General features: G+C 38.2%; 1 protein-coding gene across 1 annotated transcript in view; it reads left to right on the top strand.

The window, feature by feature from the left end:
* The window catches only part of LOC124616186 (probable RNA polymerase II nuclear localization protein SLC7A6OS), a 61390-nt gene extending 42032 nt beyond the window's left edge, over positions 1-19358 (top strand). The window contains exons 3-6 of the mRNA XM_047144480.1: positions 1092-1259; positions 8203-8432; positions 15153-15205; positions 18664-19358. Of these exons, the coding sequence (XP_047000436.1) occupies positions 1092-1259; positions 8203-8432; positions 15153-15205; positions 18664-18824 (612 nt within the window). The 3' untranslated portion in view covers positions 18825-19358. The remainder of the gene's footprint in view (positions 1-1091; positions 1260-8202; positions 8433-15152; positions 15206-18663) is intronic.
* Positions 19359-20113: the final 755 nt, after the last annotated feature.

Consider the following 20113-nt stretch of genomic DNA (forward strand, 5'->3'; position numbering starts at 1 on the left):
CCACAATTGGCCAGGCTTTTCGGAAGAGACTTCTAGGTGTGGAGTAAATGGCAGCTGCCATGCCTATGGTAGGTTAGCATAGGTGATATATTCAATGGGAAAGTAATTATGAGTGAGGATATAACTTATGATAGTGACAAGGAAGGATGTTGTAAGTTTGGAGACAGTTCGGTGTTGGAAAAGGTAGTGTTCAATAGCAGCAAGGCCATGGTCATTGGGGATGTTAATTTAGAGGGAGGCAGTATCAACAGTGATGAACAACGCTCTTGTTCCTTTACCACCTGGCACCCTGCTCGTCACTGTCGATGCCACCTCCCTCTACACTAACAATGATCATGCAGTGTAAAGTGGAATTGGAAACCATTTATACTCGAATAATGGTGTTATTGATAACCATGCTGCATGTGATTAATTGATGGTCAGTATATCTGTACCATTCTATTGGGTGTTACCTTCTTTGTCCTGCACTTTCTGTTCGAATTATTGCTTAGAAAGAACAACAAATGCTTGGGTTAGTACACAGTCATCAGAGACACACATGAAAAGACTTTGTGGTTTCCCACTGAGTAGCAAGAACATGCTTCTCTGAGTCCTATAATGGGAATCTTGTGAATGCTAGAATGCTATTGAAATAGACTGATCATCAAGTGTAAATTTGATATGTTATATCATCTCAGTGTAGTGCACTGAACTATTGGTATCGATCACACTGTTTTCAACGTGTTTCTTTAGGCCACCATTGAATGAATAAACAAATTACTAAACTGTATTTAACAAAAGTGTGTGTGTGTGTATGTGTGTGTGTGTGTGTGTGTGTGTGTGTGTGTGTGTGTGTGTAATTGTTTCTTAATAAGCAATCTTATGATTTGTTAGTGTTCTTTTCTCTTGTGATCATAATACTGTTCTACTTTTTAGCGATTATCCTCAGTTGTGAGTTTTTAAATCCTCTTTTCTGAGTTTTGTAGGCATCCTTCCGTGTGTGGCTTCTGCCTTTTCTTGCCATATAAACTGTGTCACAGGTGCTCACTTCTAATATTGCAAGAAATCTTCTTGGGATGCTTTATATTTATGCTGATTCAAATCTTCCCCAGGTTGTGAACTGCTTCAGAGCACTTAACACAGCTGACACAGACGATGAGAAGTCACCGCCCACAGAAGCAGCTGGATCTGGAGAAAAGGAAGGGAGTCAAATGATAACAGTGGTTGATATTGAAAAAAGTCCACCAGAGAGGAATAAAGATCATACTACACCATCAGAGGTTTGTAATTGTCCTTTGTAAGCATGCCATGCAGATTATGTTTGGTTTCTTGTGTGAGGAATTTTGTCACTAATATCCATTCTTGTTGCACAGTAAAATAGCATTTGCAATAGCAGTTGTGTACCACTGAAACCTGAATTTGTTGCTTACAAAATCTGAAAAAAATGTGTGTACAATAAAAATGACAAGGAAAGGTAATAAATAAAATAATGGAAAATCCAGGATGAAATGTAACAATATAATGTAAAGGAGAGTTGCTACTCACCATACAAAAAGACTGTCAGAAACGTAGCTTTCAACCAACAAGGACTTTGTCAGAAATAGAAAGCGCGCGTGTGCCCCCCCCCCCCCCCCCCCCCCCCCCCCCCCCCCCCCCCCCCCCCCCCCCCCCCCCACACACACACACACACAAATGCAGCTCACACACAGATGACCACAGTCTCTGGCTCCAGCTGCCAGAGACTGACATCTGTGTGTGAGCTGCATTTATGTGTGTGCATGTCTGTGTGTATGCTGTCTATTTTTGACAAAGGCCTTGTTGGCCAAAAGCTAAGATCCTGACAGTCTTTTTGTTGTGCCTTTCTGCGACTCATCATCTCCGCTATATGGCGAGTAGCAACTATTCTTTCATTATATTGTTATAAAGGTAGTAAATACTTTTGTACCAATACCAGTACTTGAGAATTAATTATTGCTAGCTTTACAGAACTTGTCGTACAATATTGCCTGTACAGTTACACAGTCGGACCTGGAAGAGCAGCCGAATGCAATGGACAGTGTCTTGAAAGGAGGATATAAGATGAACATCAACAACAGCAAAACGAGGATAATGGAATGTAGTCAAATTAAATCAGGTGATACTGAGGGAATTAGATTAGGAAATGAGACACTTAAAGTAGTAAATGAGTTTTGCTCTTTGGGGAGCAAAATAACTGATGATGGTTGAAGTAGAGAATATATAAAATGTAGACTGGCAATGGCAAGGAAAGCATTTCTGAAGGAGAGAAATTTGTTAACCTTGAGTATAGATTTAAGTGTCAGGAAGTCGTTTCTGAAAGTATTTGTATGGAGTGTAGCCATGTATGGAAATGAAACATGGACTATAAATAGTTTGGACAAGAAGAGAATAGAAGCTTTCGAAATGTGGTGCTACAGAAGAATGCTGAAGATTAGATGCGTAAGCAGTTGAGTCTCATAGTGCTCAGAGCCATTAGATGGGTAGATCACATAACTAATGAGGAGTTATTGAATAGAATTGGGAAGAAGATGAGTTTGTGGCACAACTTGACAAGAAGAAGGGACCGGTTGGTAGGACATGTTCTGAGGCATCAAGGGATCACAAATTGAGCATTGGAGGGCAGCGTGGAGGGTAAAAATCGTAGTGGGAGACCAAGAGATGAATACACTAAGCAGATTCAGAAGAATGTAGGTTGCGGTAGGTACTAGGAGATGAAGAAGCTTGCACAGGATAGAGTAGCATGGAGAGCTGCATCAAACCAGTATGTGGACTGAAGACCAGAACAACAACACAGTACACAGTCTTACTTCTTGATGCAGTTCTCTCCAGATTTTATGCACCTATACATTTCTTAATTCATACAGTAATAACACAGTGATTGTCACTGATACCCACATATCACACTACTAATTTTCTATGGAGTAGAAGAAATTGTCAAGCAAATATGTTTTCAGTTTGTGCTTGAAGTTAATTTTATTGTCCATTATATTCTTTACATTACTCAATAAATGATCAAAGATTTTTTACAGCTAAATACTTCACTTTTTTCTGTGCCATACTAAGGCCGAGTGATGGATAGTGTAAATAATTTCTCTATGTATTGCTGTATTTATGAATATTACTGTTACTTTCAAACTGTGAGTGATTGTTGACAACAAAAGTCGTAAGCGAGAAAGTGTACTATGAGGCTGTTATCAGTATTCCCTATTGTTTTAAGAGCTGTCTACAAGTGGCTCAAGAGTGAGCACCTCATATTATTCTTATTACACACTTCTGTGTAACAAACACCTTTTCTTCATGACTATTTACCCCAGAATATGGTGGCTGTAAGACTTTAAAGAATAAAAATAAGAAAAGAAAAATCAAAATTTTTACATTTCAATCGCCAAAATTGGATATTATCCATAACACAAAATTTGCAGAGCTTAGATATTTAAGAAGGCATGTAAGTTGTAACATCCAGTTTGGGTCTTATCAATATATTCTGTTTAGTTTAGTAATTTGTCGTCATGTGTTATTTCTAAAGGTGTAGTTAGGCCTTCTGCAATGCCGAGTTGCATGTATTGTTTTTTACCTAGTTTCAGCAAAAGCCCATTTTTAGAGAACCAGTTATTAATTTTTAAGAAAATATGATTTGCATTTTCAAGGCTTATGATGGCACTTGCATTGTCAGCAAAGAAAAGTTCATAAACATTCATCGAGATCTAAATTTATACTGCACTAACTGTCTTACGATGTGTGGTAGCAGCTGAATCTCACTTCCCTTTTTTTTCTGATGCTTTCGCAGTGACATGTGAGAAAAATGACTGTTAGTAAATTTCTCCACTTTTACTGTTGCTATTATTTCACAAGATAAATATGGGAGGAAGTAAAATATTGCTTAACTCTGTCTTAAGATGTACATTCTCAGCATTAGTAGCAAATCTCTCCAATATGCAAAATGCCTCTCTTGTAGCATCTGACACTGTAGTTGGATGTGCATTTCCATGACACTTTCATGATTACAACACAAACTTGCGATGAAGTAAGCTACTTTTTTATTTCTGTTTTTTATTAATCCCATCTGGTAAGGGTCCCAAACTGAACAGAAATTTCAAAGATTTGCTGAACAAGGGTAAGCTATCTCCTCATAGTTTTTGCTACAACTAATTTTATGTGGTCATTCCATTAATCTCATTACAAATATGTACTCTTAGATGTTTGACAACTTTGACAGTTTCTAGTGTCTTATCACTAATTATGAAATCAGACCACAATGGGTTGTGCCCTTCATTGGTGCAAATATGTTGCTTTACGAAATGTCAGCCACTTCACAACAGCATCATCTTATCTGCAAACAGCCGAATGGGCTTTCTGACTTTATCCACTAAGTTGTTCATACGCCTTGTTTATATCAAATGAGAGTATGGACTATGTTGAGTGATTGCTGTAACTAAGTCCCAGTATTGTTATTTTGCCTTGAGCACAGCCAGCATGGCACCTGCCCTGGTTGGTGATCTTGTGCCAGTCTCTGATCTACACTCCTCCATTGAACTGTGTAGTGTCTGCTTTGTGAAGTTACTCTGTATGTCCAGTGATCCACCAGATGCATTTCCACACAAAAAAGGTATCTGGTGGCTTGGACTAATGTGATGTTTTGCCTATCATGAGATAGCTCAAGAACAGTGGAATAATGTCCTGCTCACAGATTTGTTGTGATTTGGCCTGAAAAGCTATTCTTCCAGTTTTTTACTCTAGCATGTTCTTGAGTTATGTTACAACCATGCCACCATTGTGGAATAGCACAGATAAGAGGGAATCGGCAATATATGGGACAGTGTTAGATCAAGAGCACATATGCCACTGAATGTATTCTGTGGGGTATTGTGATATTTGTAATAATACAGACGAAATCCTGCAGTCTTTTTGTGGTGCATGCAGTCCAGGATTCCATCTGGTGCATGATAAGGCTGAGTACATGCAACGTGAATGCATCACATGTTGGATAATATATAACTCTTTACGTGCACTTAAATCTGATTAATCCTACATGAGATGCTCTAAGCTAACTCAAGCACCACTAACCATTGCTGACATGCAGACTGTTCAATAGTTTGATACTTTATTGCAAGCTTTTACCATGCAGCCTTACGCAGAGTGTGAAGAATAAATGTGGATACTGTTTTGCCGCGTGTGACCCATGCACCCCATATTGACATTCTGTATACCACTGATGGAAGGACGCCACATATGGTAACCTGTAACCCACAGGCCCTAGCTTGCTTTCCAGCATATCTTGTATCTATATTACTGTGTCACATGATTTTTGGACACATTTTGTTGACTATGTTATCACCACCTTATCTTGAAGTTATACTTTACACTGTTGTGCAGTCTCTTATTCTTTGGCAGTTCTGAGTGTTGTGTATAGAGCTTTCTCGTACTAATATTGACTGTTTATTTGCAACTTTAACAGCAGTCGGTCAGTTGTAGTCTTTCCATCATTCTGTTACACTCATTTTCATGTAATTGCTCCCAGGTTGTCCAATTTTCTGAGGGGTCGTAAGAGTGATAGTATGCTCTGATCATATTTTGTTAAAAGTGTATTTTGTATTTTACTCCTGTTTCTGATCTTAGCACCAGGAGACAGTAGCCACGTGTATGCGAGTTGTGTGAATATGTGATAGTTCTGTTTCTGATGAAGGACTTTGTTTGAAAGTAAAAATATTTCTAATATTCTTTTTTGTTGTGGCTGTCTGTGATTTGACATCTCAAAGTGGTGAGTAGCAATCTATCCTTTTGATATTGTTGTTATTCCATTCTGGGATTTTTGTTATTCTACTCTGGGATTTCCATTGTTCGTTTTTAATCCTGTTTCTCATTAAAAAAATTCCATGCACACAGTGTCTTGTACATTGTAGCTATAAATTTAAGTGTGTGTTGATTGGTTACTTTTAGTGCTATTCATTTGCCGAGTCGTATTGATTAGTTTATACACATTGCAAAGCAGAGTTCCAGAATTGTTCTTATTCATTAAATGACCGAACACATAATCACAAAATTTTATGATTAATTACTAGCTTACTACAGAACTGAAGAAGCAGAGGTATGAATGTAAGCACCAAATGCACAGTATGTGAAGATAAAAGACATATGGAAACATTTGACAATGCTCCTGTAAACATTCAGAAACAGTTAAAGTGCCTTTCAGTGACCAGGAGGAATGATTTTAATGTAATTCCTTCCACTTGTATTGTACAATGCACTAGATCATACAAAATGTAAGGCTCACTACCAGTAATTCAGCACATTATTTTCCCCCTCTCTCTCTTTGTTATTCAGATGTAGTGTCCATGTCCAGGACTAGAAGACTTGTTACAATGAAGAGGTGTGATTTGGATTGATTAGTGATCTAGCCTGGTGCTCAGCAAAAAGGAAATTAATTAATGATTTAAAAAACAAAGATGCTGTGACTTAATAAATGAGAAAGTGCTGGTACAATAAAAAACACACAAACACGCACACAAATTTCAAGCTTTTGCAACCCAAGGTTGCTTCATCAGGAAAGAGGGAAGGATGGGGAAAGATGAAAGGGTGTTGGTGTTAAGGGAGAGGGTAAGGAGTCATTCCAATCCCGGGAGCGGAAAGACTTACCTTAGGGGGGAAAAGGGACAGGTATACACACTCTCTCTCTCTCTCTCTCTCTCTCTCTCTCTCTCTCTCTCTCACACACACACACACACACACACACACACACACACAAATATATATATATATATATATATATATATATATATATATATAATGGAAGGAAACATTCCACGTGGGAAAAATTATATATAAAAACAAAGATGAGGTGACTTACCGAACAAAAGCGCTGGCAGGTCGATAGACACACAAACAAACACAAACATACACACAAAATTCAAGCTTTCCCAACAAACTGTTGCCTCATCAGGAAAGAGGGAAGGAGAGGGGAAGACGAAAGGAAGTGGGTTTTAAGGGAGAGGGTAAGGAGTCATTCCAATCCCGGGAGCGGAAAGACTTACCTTAGGGGGAAAAAAGGACAGGTATACACTCGCACACACGCACATATCCATCCACACATACAGACACAAGCAAACATATATTCACACACACACACACACACACACACACACACACACACACACACACACACACACACACACACGCATTTTTACTCTGTCTGCTTGTGTCTGTATGTGTGGATGGATATGTGCGTGTGTGCGAGTGTATACCTGTCCTTTTTTCCCCCTAAGGTAAGTCTTTCCACTCCCGGGATTGGAATGACTCCTTACCCTCTCCCTTAAAACCCACTTCCTTTCGTCTTCCCCTCTCCTTCCCTCTTTCCTGATGAGGCAACAGTTTGTTGCGAAAGCTTGAATTTTGTGTGTATGTTTGTGTTTGTTTGTGTGTCTATCGACCTGCCAGCGCTTTTGTTCGGTAAGTCACCTCATCTTTGTTTTTTTTAATATATATATATATATATCCATCCGCACATATACAGACACAGGCAGACATATGTAAAGGCAAAAAGGTTGGACAGAGATCATCTCTCTTTGCTCTCAGATTTCAGTCGTCAGTATGTACTGCAGCCCTGTTTCACATAAACAGTGACACAGAGATGCAGTCTGGGTGGATTTACATCTGTTGAAACTGTACATCAGTCTCCTTGAATTCTGCCACTTATTAAGTGACTCTCCTTTACAGGGGCGACAATTGTGACGATCTTTGAGTAGTGTCTGAGATGGAGCATTTTGACTGCCTAACTTTGAAGTTGAAATATGGATGCCCTTAAACAATTTTAAACACTGAAATAATAATGGTTGTGTACCAGATGACTGTTGCAGCAATATAGTAATGCCAATAGCAGACTGCTGTAGACAAAATCAGTATTTTAAATGTGCATACTGCTCAGTGCTGTCTCCATTTTTCTTGGGAAACATTTAGTAATTATGCATTATTCTTACTCTCTTGTCAGGATTGTGCACTCATAGATGCACCTCTCCCCCTCCTTTCACACACACACACACACACACACACACACGCATTTTTACTCTGTCAATCCTAATTAACCTCGTCTTTATATAAAATATTGTTTTATCAGGGTATTTTCATGTGAAAGGGCAAACATATTACTACTCTTTTGACTTCCTATTGTATATATCTTTTGTGCTAATAATTATGCTGTCAACATTGTTTCAGATAACAAACCCTTCTAGCGAAGATAAAAACTACGTATATGATTTGTATTACACAGAAAAGATTGATTTTGATGACATGTTGTTGGACACTCAACTGAGTATCCATCCTATGGAATCAGAACTGGTATATGATGTAGATGAAGACGATGATAAATCTCAGTTGGAGGAAGAGGACAGTGATTCAAATGATGAAAATAATTGGCGCAATGATTATCCAGATTCTGATAATAGGTAATTGTTGCCTCTTATGCATGTTGCTTGCCCCATTAGTCTCATTAAGTCAGCATGTGGCATTACCTTTCAAGATAAAGGTATGTTACCTTTAGAATAATTCGTATATTTTATACTGTTGTGACTAATTCAAAATTTTTCTTGTGTCATCCAACTCATTACCGTGCAACATATAGGGAATTAGTGTATATAACTTGACAGAAGCTTAGAAATAGGAGAATAATGATGGCACACACTAATTTTTGATGTACAATAGAGACTTATTTTTAATTGTTTATTAGTTTAAAGTATTGTATTAATTGGAAATAAAAAACAACACAATGTTAAGGACAATCAAACAATTTAAAACAGTCTACATAAAACTGAGTTTACGTCCAAATCTACAATAGCTGTGTATTGTTTTTTCACTGTATGGTGACCAGTTTCATACCCCGGACGTATATCTTCACGTTGTATCTGTTTGTAGAATAAAACTACACAAGTAAAAGCACTAATATTCAGCCTAACCTACCAAACAAACAAGACAGTAAAACAATGTTCACACAAAATTGATACTTCATGTGCCACAAATTCCAAGGTACAAGTGTAAAAACATGACACCCCTCAATAAAACCTTGGGTGAAACGGCTGATGGGCATTTTATCCGAACCAAGTGCGATTACTGGTACATCTCCAAAACAGAGTCAAAAGATGAGCCCAGACAGCACAGCAGTCTTTGTCTTCAAATATGTCTGCTTGTGTTTGTATATGTGTGGATGGATATGTGTGTGTGCGAGTGTATACCCGTCCTTTTTTCCCCCTAAGGTAAGTCTTTCCGCTCCCGGGATTGGAATGACTCCTTACCCTCTCCCTTAAAACCCACATCCTTTCGTCTTTCCCTCTCCTTCCCTCTTTCCTGATGAGGCAACAGTTTGTTGCGAAAGCTTGAATTTTGTGTGTATGTTTGTGTTTGTTTGTGTGTCTGTCGACCTGCCAACACTTTCATTTGGTAGGTCACATCATCTTTGTTTTTAGATATATTTTTCCTACGTGGAATGTTTCCCTCCATTATAATCATACAATTAAGATATAAGAAATATAAAAAATATAAATACAAAATATCTAAAATGGTGCTACAATTAATGCTAGGCTAAGTTAATGTAAAACCTCTGTCATTATTTAAACAGTCCAAATTAACAGGGATAATATACAGACCATATGATGATGGAACTTAGTGAAACCAGACCAGATCTGAGTAAGACAAATTCATGGACCAAAACCCTCCTGAAACTGATCTCTCAAAACCGGCCAAGAACCCCTGTGGGAGGGGTGGGTGTGGGGAGGGAGATGGGGGGGGGGGGGAGGGAGGAAGGTGGAGGTGGTTTGGAATAGAGAAGGAATATAGTAGAACTGGATCTAGGTGACAGGAACAATTATTTATCCAGGATTAATGGAAACACATGTGGACCCTATTGATAGTGAGGAGATTAAGAGTAGTTGAGATTAAATAATAGACTCCAATGTTTTAGGACCATCTGGCCATTCAATATCTGTAAAGAGGACTTCTTAATAGCCCTAAAAATGTGTATCTTTTGTAAAATATCTAACACTGTCCCTTTATTCTCAGTGCATAAAATGTCAAAGTTGTTTTCTACACTCATTACCGAATGTCCCCTTTCCCGCAACTGTAACGACGAAGTTGACCTTGGGATGTTTACATTGAGATGTTCTTCAAACTCCTTACTAAAACCTCTACCTGTTTGACCTACATATGTGCCCTGACAATCATTACACTGTATGGTGTAAACCCCGGTGTTCTTATACAAGTTGGTGTCACATGACTTCCTATGTCTGTATCTGGTCTCGATATTATGAGTAGAAAATGTGGGTAGAATACTCTTCTTTCTTAGGTGTCTGCCTATGCTTTCTGACACACTCACATAATATGGTGGTCAGTGATACCAGACAGCGGGCAGGTTAACGTGTAAGGGAACTAGTGTGAAGATAAACCATGACTGGCATGAAAATGGACCAGACCTCCTTTTGAGAATCTCATTATTGTGCTCTGAACAAAACTGCTGTTATATCCATTGCAAATAGCAATGTGAACAGTAGTATTATTTCATTTTTTAAAGCTTCAGGGGAGAGTGGAACACTGTGAACGTGACATAAGAATGCTCTGAAAGCCGCTTTTTTGTGACTCATGGGATGGTCGGAACAAGAATGGATAACCAAGTCAGTTGTAGGGAGCTTCCTATAAATATCAAAAGAAAAAATGCTGTCTTCCAAACTGTTGACCAGAATTAGGTAAGGAACAGTATCTCAAGGCAGATGCTCAGTAGTAAACTGAATATCATTGCACTGTGCATTTAAATTACAGACCAAACAATGACACTCAGTACTAGATCCATTGTAAAGTAGAAGAACGTTATCTACGTACGTAAACTGTTTGACAATTTGTGTACCAAACGACGGGTGTTGAATCACAATGTCATGTTCAAACTTGGTCATAAATATATTAGCTAAGCAGTACGACAGGGGTGTTCCCATTGCTAATCCACATTCCTGAATGTAAGTAGCATCTCCAAAGCTAAAATAATTTTAGTTCATTACCAGTTCCAACAACTTGATAACCTCATCAATCTCAGCCAGGGGATGACTACTGAAGCCACTTAAGTTCTCATAGACAATCCTAACTACATGCTCTGTGGGGATATTACTATACATACTTTTAATGTCCAGCATAGCTAACCTGGCTCCATGTGGAACCTTCAAACTGGAAAGCACAGAAACCAGATGGGTACTATTACATGAAAGCACAGACACCAGATGGGTACTATTACATATTGATATATCAGAAGGGTTGAACATAACATTTGTTTAAATACTCTGAAATCGATTTCTTTGAGTGGTAGCCTGCACCATACCTAGTATTCACTGTGAGACGTACTGGGAAATTATCCTTATGGACCTTTATAGTAGTCCTGTGGACATCAGATGTTTTTTTAGTTGTGCAACATATTTCGGTTTAGGGTCGTATCTACAGCACTTGACTTTACCCTCATATAGGCTTTTCTTGATAGCAACAATGTTGATAACAACAGCATTACTTGTAGCACCATTTTAGATATTTTGTTTTTGTATTTTTTTATATATTTATATATTTTTATTGGTTATGAACTAGGACTTCAGTCAGGTTCTGTTATTTTGTTGTAGATAGAACCAGGTAGTTCAGTTTCCTAAGCTTTAAGTAATTTGAATTGTATCTCACTTTCCATAAGTCTATCGGTTAATATTTTCTGTCTCTCGTACGGTATTGTTGTTTAACTCCGAGATCCACTGTGTTACTGCAATCCCTGAGGTCCAATCTGCATGTCCTTTTAATTTGGTTTCTGCTGCTAGATATCACGATCTCCAGATTGTGATGGGTTGATGCATGCTTATCTTCACAGTGTTCAGTGTGTTGCTAGCACTGTAACATGTAGTGCTATTTAATGCATGTCAATATGTTTTAGTATGCTGACAACTCCCAAGGACTGAGTGTCTTTTAATTCTTTGTTTCTCCTGTGGATTTTGACAATGATAGGTTTCTTCTATTTCATACTCTACCGACACAGCGAGCTTTGTTTGAATTTACATTACATTCATTCTGCATTGTTTTGTGCTTACGGGTTTTTCCTATCATAATTATGTGGGTTGTCATGCGCTGTCTGGGCTCATCTTTTGACTCTGTTTTGGAGATGTACTAGTAATCATGCTTGGTTAGGATCAAGTGCCCATCTGCTGTTTCATCCAAGGTTTTATCGAGGGGTGACATGTTTTTACACTTGTACCTCGGAATTTGTGGCACATAAAGTATCAGTTTTGTGTGTACATTTCTTTAATGTCTGGTTTGTTTGGTAGGTTAGGTTGATTATTAGTGCTTTTACTTATGTAGTTTTGTTCTACAAGAAGGTATGACCTGAAGATATACCTCCGTATGGAACTGGTCGTCATACAGTGAAAACACAATACACAATTATTGTGGATTTGGACTTTAACCCAGTTTTATGTAGACTATTTTACTATCTCTGATTTTAAACTGTTTGATTGTCCTTCACACTATGTACAAGTATTTTAGCTGTGGTTGCTTGATCTATAAGATTATTTGTAGTACATAGCAAAAACTTGTATGCAATCATTAGAGTCATTTCCCATCCTTTTTTTCCCATGTTTTGTTAGGTAATTTTTTTTCTCTGTTTGCCTGTTCAGTACAAATTTTGCAATTGGTTTTAAAGTAACTTCCCAATGACACTTTAAACTTTCAACATTGCTCAGAACTGGTTGACAGTGCATTATTAATTTGTTTTTGTGTCTGGTGTGTTGTAAAAGGTACTGTGTTCTTGTGCCTGTTCAGAACAGATTTTGCAATTGATTTCAAACCAACTTCTTGATGTGCTAGAGACTTGAAACTTTTGACATAGCTGAGAACTAGGTGACCATAAAATATTAACTTGCTTTCTTGGCTGGTGGGTGGTGGAGGGTACTTTGTATACCACTGCTGTTTCTACTTTTTTAGTTTCAGTCACAGATGTTGCGCGTTAAGAATGATTGCTGGCAAGTCTCTGCACGAGCATGAATCTCTAATTTTTTTATCTTCACAGTATTTTCGCAAGATATACATAGGAGAGAAAATGAAATAAACTTCAAATTTATCATATGTCTCTGCTCTAATCTCTTCAGAATGTTGTAAATACATTGAAAAGTTTCACACACACACAAGGCTAAAAAGCAGAAAATAATAATTAAAAAAAAAAAAAAGAAAAAGAAAAACGCTTTTGAATACATTGTTTTCAAAATGGACTAAAGAATATAAAATAATTTCTAGACCCATACAGATTCCTAAGCCCATACAGATGGTCCTGAAAATTTGTGTTTGTGAATTTTTAGTAGTTGTGGTAATACTTGTGAAAAATAAAAATAAAAATGTGGAGCTTGTGCAGTAGATAATAGTAAGGTGCGTAGGGAAAGCTAGCATTGAGAAAAATCACACAACACTGCATATAATTTGCAGTTGCAGTGTTACGTGGCTTTATGCTTAATTACAGACTTACTATTTTATCAGTTGATTTGTTTTCACCACGTCACACCCACTGTTTACGTCCTTCTTCGTTGCTGAGCGATGTATCACTTTTCGTTCTGACCCCGCAACTCTTCCTTTCCTATATCTTTACAACTTTTTATCTATATAAATGATGAACTATTGGTTTGGCTGTTTAACAACTTTTTAATAACTGTGGAAGTATTACAGGCATCGGGTCCCACCTAATGTGTCACCCGCCTATACGTTTTACATGAACCTTTCGAGACTCGATCGATCTGTTTACAAAGAGAAAGCAGAATATCTCTTCCTTTTATGTTGTCCAATAACGACCTAGGAAGCTCGACGCCCTCATGGCCCAGGCTCTACCGTGGCTCGCGGTAGTTTGCAGCATTTTTTTTTTATTCCTTGCTGCCCAACCCAAAAACAAACTTAAAGAACATAATAATAATAACTGTTCTTACAATTATTCGTACAAGTGTTGGTTGATTTAACGAGGGGTGGGACAGGCCTAAGCCTTGTGACCCCACACAGTGCAGTAAAATTGTTAATGACTGAGGTGAACTATTCAGGCCTAAATTATCTATTGCATGTAATCAATGTTTTTCATTTTAAATTTTACAAGTATTGCCACTGCTATTAAAAATTCACAAGCACAAATTTTCAGGACTATGTGGAAGGAGTTAGAAATCTGTGTGGGTCTGGAGGAGATTACTATATTTTTTTAATCCATTTTCAAAATGTGTTATATTAAAAGGTATCTTCTTTAAATAATTATTATGATTTCAGTTAAACATTGATGAGTCTTCTGATGAAATGCAACAACTCGAGTTTTTAATATGGTATACTAGAGCACTACCTTTTTCAGTACGAATGACTATTAGTTTTTATTTATTTTCTGCTTCCATAATTGGTGCTATTTATAATTTTTTCTTTTCAAATCTGGCAGTAATAAGGTAGAAGCAGAGTGTGATATGACTCGCAGAAAACTGACAGTTGATGTTTTGAACATCTTTTTCCTTTGCATAAAAAGTTGTTGATTTACTTGCAGCATCGAATTTGGATAAAAGTCCAAGCTTTTGATGATTGCCTCCACCTTCCATCTGGGGCTAAAACTGACTGTCATAAACTGGCAAGGCTCCCACTTTTATACTTATAGGCCCTTTCTGTGTTGTCATCATGATGTAATGCAGCCAATCAGAGGCCTCCTGTGTGTATAAAAGTGGGAGCCTTGCCATTTCACAACAGGCAGTTTTAGCCCCAGATGGAAGGTGGAGGCAATTATCGAAAGCTTGGAATGTTGTCCTAATTTGGTGCAGCAAGTAAACTGAGAACTTTTTATGCAAGGTCTCCATCACGAAAAACTTTTTAGCTATATTTTTCCTTTTGTTGCACATTTGATAGATCTCAATACCTTTGCCTTTATTCCTTCTTTCAGTTCATATCGAGAAGGTCAAGCTGTATCTCTTTGTGGTATAACTTTTGTTACACTTCCAGTTTGTTTCAAAGCATTATGGTTTGTTTAAACATTCATCTTTTGAGTATATTTTTTGGTACTTGTTTTTTTGCTTGTCATATATCTATGCTATAATCTAATTTTTTTTTAAATAAATGTTGGTATAATGTGTCTACATGAGTATAATGTTTCATAATTTTCACAGTATCAATGAAGATGACATGATGCTGGCCATGCAGATGGATGACATGAATATAGGTAAAAATCCTCGAATACTTTTTGTGTACACTTGCCTCTGTAGTGTGCCTTCCCTTCTGTTGTATGAGAAATGACAGTTGCTGCTTTTTATCTGTGTAGCCATAATAATTTTATCGAAAAGTACACATTTTTGCATAAAATGTAAGACAAAGAATTGATTTCAGCTTCGTACCAGCAGGAACACTGCAACATTGCATGATATACTAGAGTATGCAAACCCTTTTATTGTTTATTGTCTGGAATGTGATTTACTATACCTCTTCATCTAGTTCTGGCTAATTCCCCACCTCACTGTTTTGAAATCTGTGTGTATGCTCTGTCTCAAACCAACTCTTCATCAAAGCTAGCTGAACCCTAATCTATCATTCTGTTTTTTCATCAGGATGAAAGTGGCAGGTCATAGGAACCTAGAAATTACTTGAATGTCCATGTCAGAATAGCTGTGATATTTCTTGGACAGTAGTGATCAGAGCAGAGGGACATGGGAAGCACAGTGCACATTTAGTGGATCGTTTTGGTGATGGTTATGAGAGGGAGATCAGAAACAGACTCTTGTGGGAATTGTCGAGAATGTGAAAGTGCTGTGTAAATAGGTTGTAGCAAATGATTTCTCCCTCAGTTTCTTTCTTGGTTGATCAGGACTGCTTACCTTGGACATGAAAGCCAATATATTCTGAACTTTGAGCAAAACTGACCTCTGCCCCCCTGTTTGGAACAGGGAGAAAACTAATGCAAAAACTATTTCTGTGAAAGTCTAGGTCATACATATTTTTGCAGTAGGCCTCCAGTAAGGGCCTGGATTGTGCTATTGATACAAATCATACAAATTCCTTCATCAAATGAAGTGTTATGTGTTTCTCCATGTGATGAAGGTCTTTGTCCACTAGCTAATTAATATCCAACAGTCTACTTTTAAATGTGCCTGTCTGCCACTTAAATTCCTAATTCATGTTGTTACTGTGTTACACAGCTCTGTGTCATATTCTGAAATGTAATAATTTTTGCTGTAGTATGCTATGGATATTAATCTAAGTTATTAAACAGCACAAAAATGAAAAATAGAGCCCCTGTGTATAAAATTTTTAAATTGGGCTACAAAGGTAAACTCAGAATGTCATATGCTCAAAAATCATGCAAAAAATGTGGTACAAACAAAGATTCTGAAAGGACAGATGTCATTGTAGTAGATACCTATGTATCATATTCTGAATTTGACCTACACAGCTATATAAAATGTGTCATTCAACCAACAATCTCTAACAAAATTAATTACTATTGCAGGGGGCACTCTTGTATCCTATTCTAAGTTGTATTTACTTAGCCAAAGCTAAGCTTTAATATAACCCAAATCACAGAAACTAAAGAACCAATTCTCTGGAGACATGTTGTAGATTCCTAAGTCTGCCATTGTATCTCAAAGAAAGACTACAATAATGACTTTTTGTCATTCAATTTTCATTCAGAGTCAGTGGCAACACCATACCTGCCCTAAATCCTGTCTTACCTGTGTCAGCCCCAATATTTAAAAGTTCATAATACCTGGGAAAATATGACTTGATAGTTAGCATATAGTTCTGTATTATATTTAATGATATCCCAAAACTACCATTTTTTTATAAGTTCTCATGTTTCCTGTCACAGTGCACTGTGTTTGGATACAGGAAGGTGGCTCAGACCTGAGTATGGCGAATGATGGTACCCCATAGAAAAATGGCAGCAAGGGACGGTAAAGGACACCAGGCACACATGCTGAAGAGGCTATTCCAGCAGCCATTGAGGGAACAGGTTGCAACCAGCTGCTGATTGCGGCACATGTTGGAACAAATGATGCCTGTCAACTGGGCTCCAAAGTCATTCTTGGGCCGTTCCAGTGACTTGCAGAGAAGGTTGAGAAGACCAGCCTTGCGCATGCAGTTTCAAAAAAGCTCACAATTTGCAGCATTGTCTGCAAAACTGATCGTGGCCCTTTGGTTCTGAGTTGAATGAAAGAACTGAACCAGAGACTTTGAAAGTTCTGTGTAACACTTTGTAGGGATATGAAATGGAATGATTACATAGGTTCAGTCATGGGTAAAGCAGGTGGTAGACGTTGGTTTATTGGTACAATATTGGGAAGGGCAGTCCCCGATCATGCAGAAGTGCCGCAACACGACGTGACATGAACTGGACTATGTCTGAAGTAGTGCTGGAGGGAATTGGTACCATGAATCCTGCAGGGCTGTCCATAAATCTGTAAGTGTACAAGGGGCTGGAGATCTCTTCTGAACAGCACGTGATCAAGGCATCCCAGATATGCTCAATAATGTTCATGTCTGGGGAGTTTGGTGGCCAGTGGAAGCGTTTAAACTCAGAAGAGTGTTCCTGGAGTCACTCTGTAGAGTTCTGGATGTGTAGGGTGTCGCATTGTCCTGCTGGAATTGCCCATGTCTGTTGGCATGCACAATGGACATGAATGAATGCAGGTGATGACACAGGATGCTTACATATGTGTCACCTGTCAAGAGTCATATCTAGACTTATCAGGGGTCACTCCAGCTGCACATGCCTCACGCCATTACAGATGCTCCACCAGCTTGAGCAGTCCCCTGCTGACATGCAGGATCCATGGATTCATGAGGTTGTCTCCATACCTATAAACGTCCATCCACTCATTACTATTTGAAATGTGACTCATCTGACCAGGCAACATGTTTGCAGTCATCAACAGTCCAATGTCGGTGTTGATGGGCCCAGGTGAGGCGAAAGCTTTGTGTTGTGCAATCATCAAGGTTTCACAAGTGGGCCTTTGGCTCCGAAAGCTGATATTGATTATGTTTCTTTGAATGATTTGCATCCTGACACTTGTTGATGGCCCAGCACTGAAATCTGCTGCAATTTGCAGAAAGATTGCTCTTCTGTCATGTTGAACGATTCTCTCCAGTCATCGTTGGTCCTGTTCTTGCAGCATGTCTTTCCGTCCACAGGATGCTGGAGATTTGATGTTTTACCAGACTCTTGATATTCACAGTACACTCATGAAATGCTAGTATAGGAAAATCCCCACTTCATCACTACCTCAGAGATGCTGTGTTCCATCTCTCATGCGCCGACTGTAACACCACATTCAAACTCACTCAAATCTTGATAACCTGCCATTGTAGCAGCAGTAACCCATGTAACAACTCCGCCAGACATTACCGACGGCAGTGCCGAATTCTGCCTGTTTACATGTCTGTCTATTTGAATACACATGCCTATACCAGTTTCTTTGGCACTTCAGTGTATGTTGATATACTAACTAGCAAAACATATGCTTCTCATTAAAATAACTTCAAACCAAGGCTGAGTGAGTACCCATAATAACCAAACCAAGAGAGAAATGAATTTTTACAGCAATGGACAGAGAAGGAAGGCAGTATGTGTAACAGTTTTCACTCTGCATATAATGAGACTGTGACATTTTATTATTTATTTTTCAGATAATGAGCTTTCAAGTGATGATGGAGAGGAAGATTATATTTATAGTAAGGAAGCTGATCCAAAGGATATCAGACTTTATGGCTCCTCCTACGCACGTTACAAGAGGAGGATGATGGCTGAATTAGATGATGCTGACTCAGATGACTCTAATAGCAGCTAGTATATTAAGTGAGACAAGTAGAAGCTTAACTAAAAACAGAGAAGATATGAAAAGTTTTGTGTTTCTGGACATACAATTATGTAGATAACATTTTTCTAAAACCATTTGAAAATAAGTGAAAAGTGTAACATATGTGGACTCTCACTGTGTTTCCAAATTTTATTACCCATCATTGTTCTGAAAGAAATAGTTACCACAATGTATTCAGTGATTTCTGTTGATCACCTACAATTTTTTTTCCCCCCATTGATACTTCACTGCAGCATCAGTTTGGATGTTTAAGTCTCAGCATAGCTATATGAAAAAATTCATGGACCAGTTATGATGTTTTGTTAAATTAGACATATTTATGTGACTTCGTATATGTCATGAATACAAAACTTACTGAGCCTTGTACTACAGATTTGAAAAATTATGTACCCAAAGTTGCAATCTTCCATGTAATCTTTTGGTATTTTTTCATTCTATGTTATGTTGTTATATTTTTATAGACAATATGTTTCCAATTTTTATTAATACATATACAGACGTTTACTTTGTTGTTTTTAGAATAATGAGTAAATTTACAAATGATTGACAGTAAAGTGCCTACAGATGTCTTTGTTATACGACTTTGTCCTACTGCAATGGCAGCACATGTTTCATGTTCTGTTTTCTGTTGTTTTCATTGATATTTATTGTTGTAATCTGACACACAACACAACCAAGAATGTTAATACAACTTTATTAGTCTGTGGCTTGTATGGCAATCATCATAACATACACCAAACACAGTAAGATAAGGAAAGTGTAATAACAGGATACTGAGCATGAGTGTAGCATGGCAGGATTTAAATAGGCACTCGCCAATGGCGGGCTCAATCATAAGTTCACAGAATTGCACTTTCACGTGCGCTCTCGCAGATGACAAGACACTGCTAATGTATGCAGCTTTCAAGTGTGCGCATATTACTTCATTTCTCTTCCCTTGGGGGGACAGCTCAGATTTGCGAGGTGTTTATGGCTTCTTCCTCTGAGAAGCTCTGACAGAGATGACGTGCTTATACTGGGGCATGTGGTCGGGAGTATTTAGGGCACAAGCAGCGTAACAGTCCGCCTTCTCATGTCAACCCATACGGTAAGATGGGTGACGCCAGCATGGGTTCCATGCGCCATCAGGCCCAGGGCCTGGTGGTGGTGGGGCCCCTGCAGTTGGCAGCTGAGGCAGAGGAGATGGCTCAGGTGTGGACGGCGGTTGCATCGGTACTGGTAGCAGAATTAGAGAAGCTGTTCCAGGTTTGTCCACTGGT

The sequence above is a fragment of the Schistocerca americana genome, chromosome 5 (genome assembly GCF_021461395.2).
Source record: "Schistocerca americana isolate TAMUIC-IGC-003095 chromosome 5, iqSchAmer2.1, whole genome shotgun sequence".
NCBI lineage: Eukaryota > Metazoa > Arthropoda > Insecta > Orthoptera > Acrididae > Schistocerca > Schistocerca americana.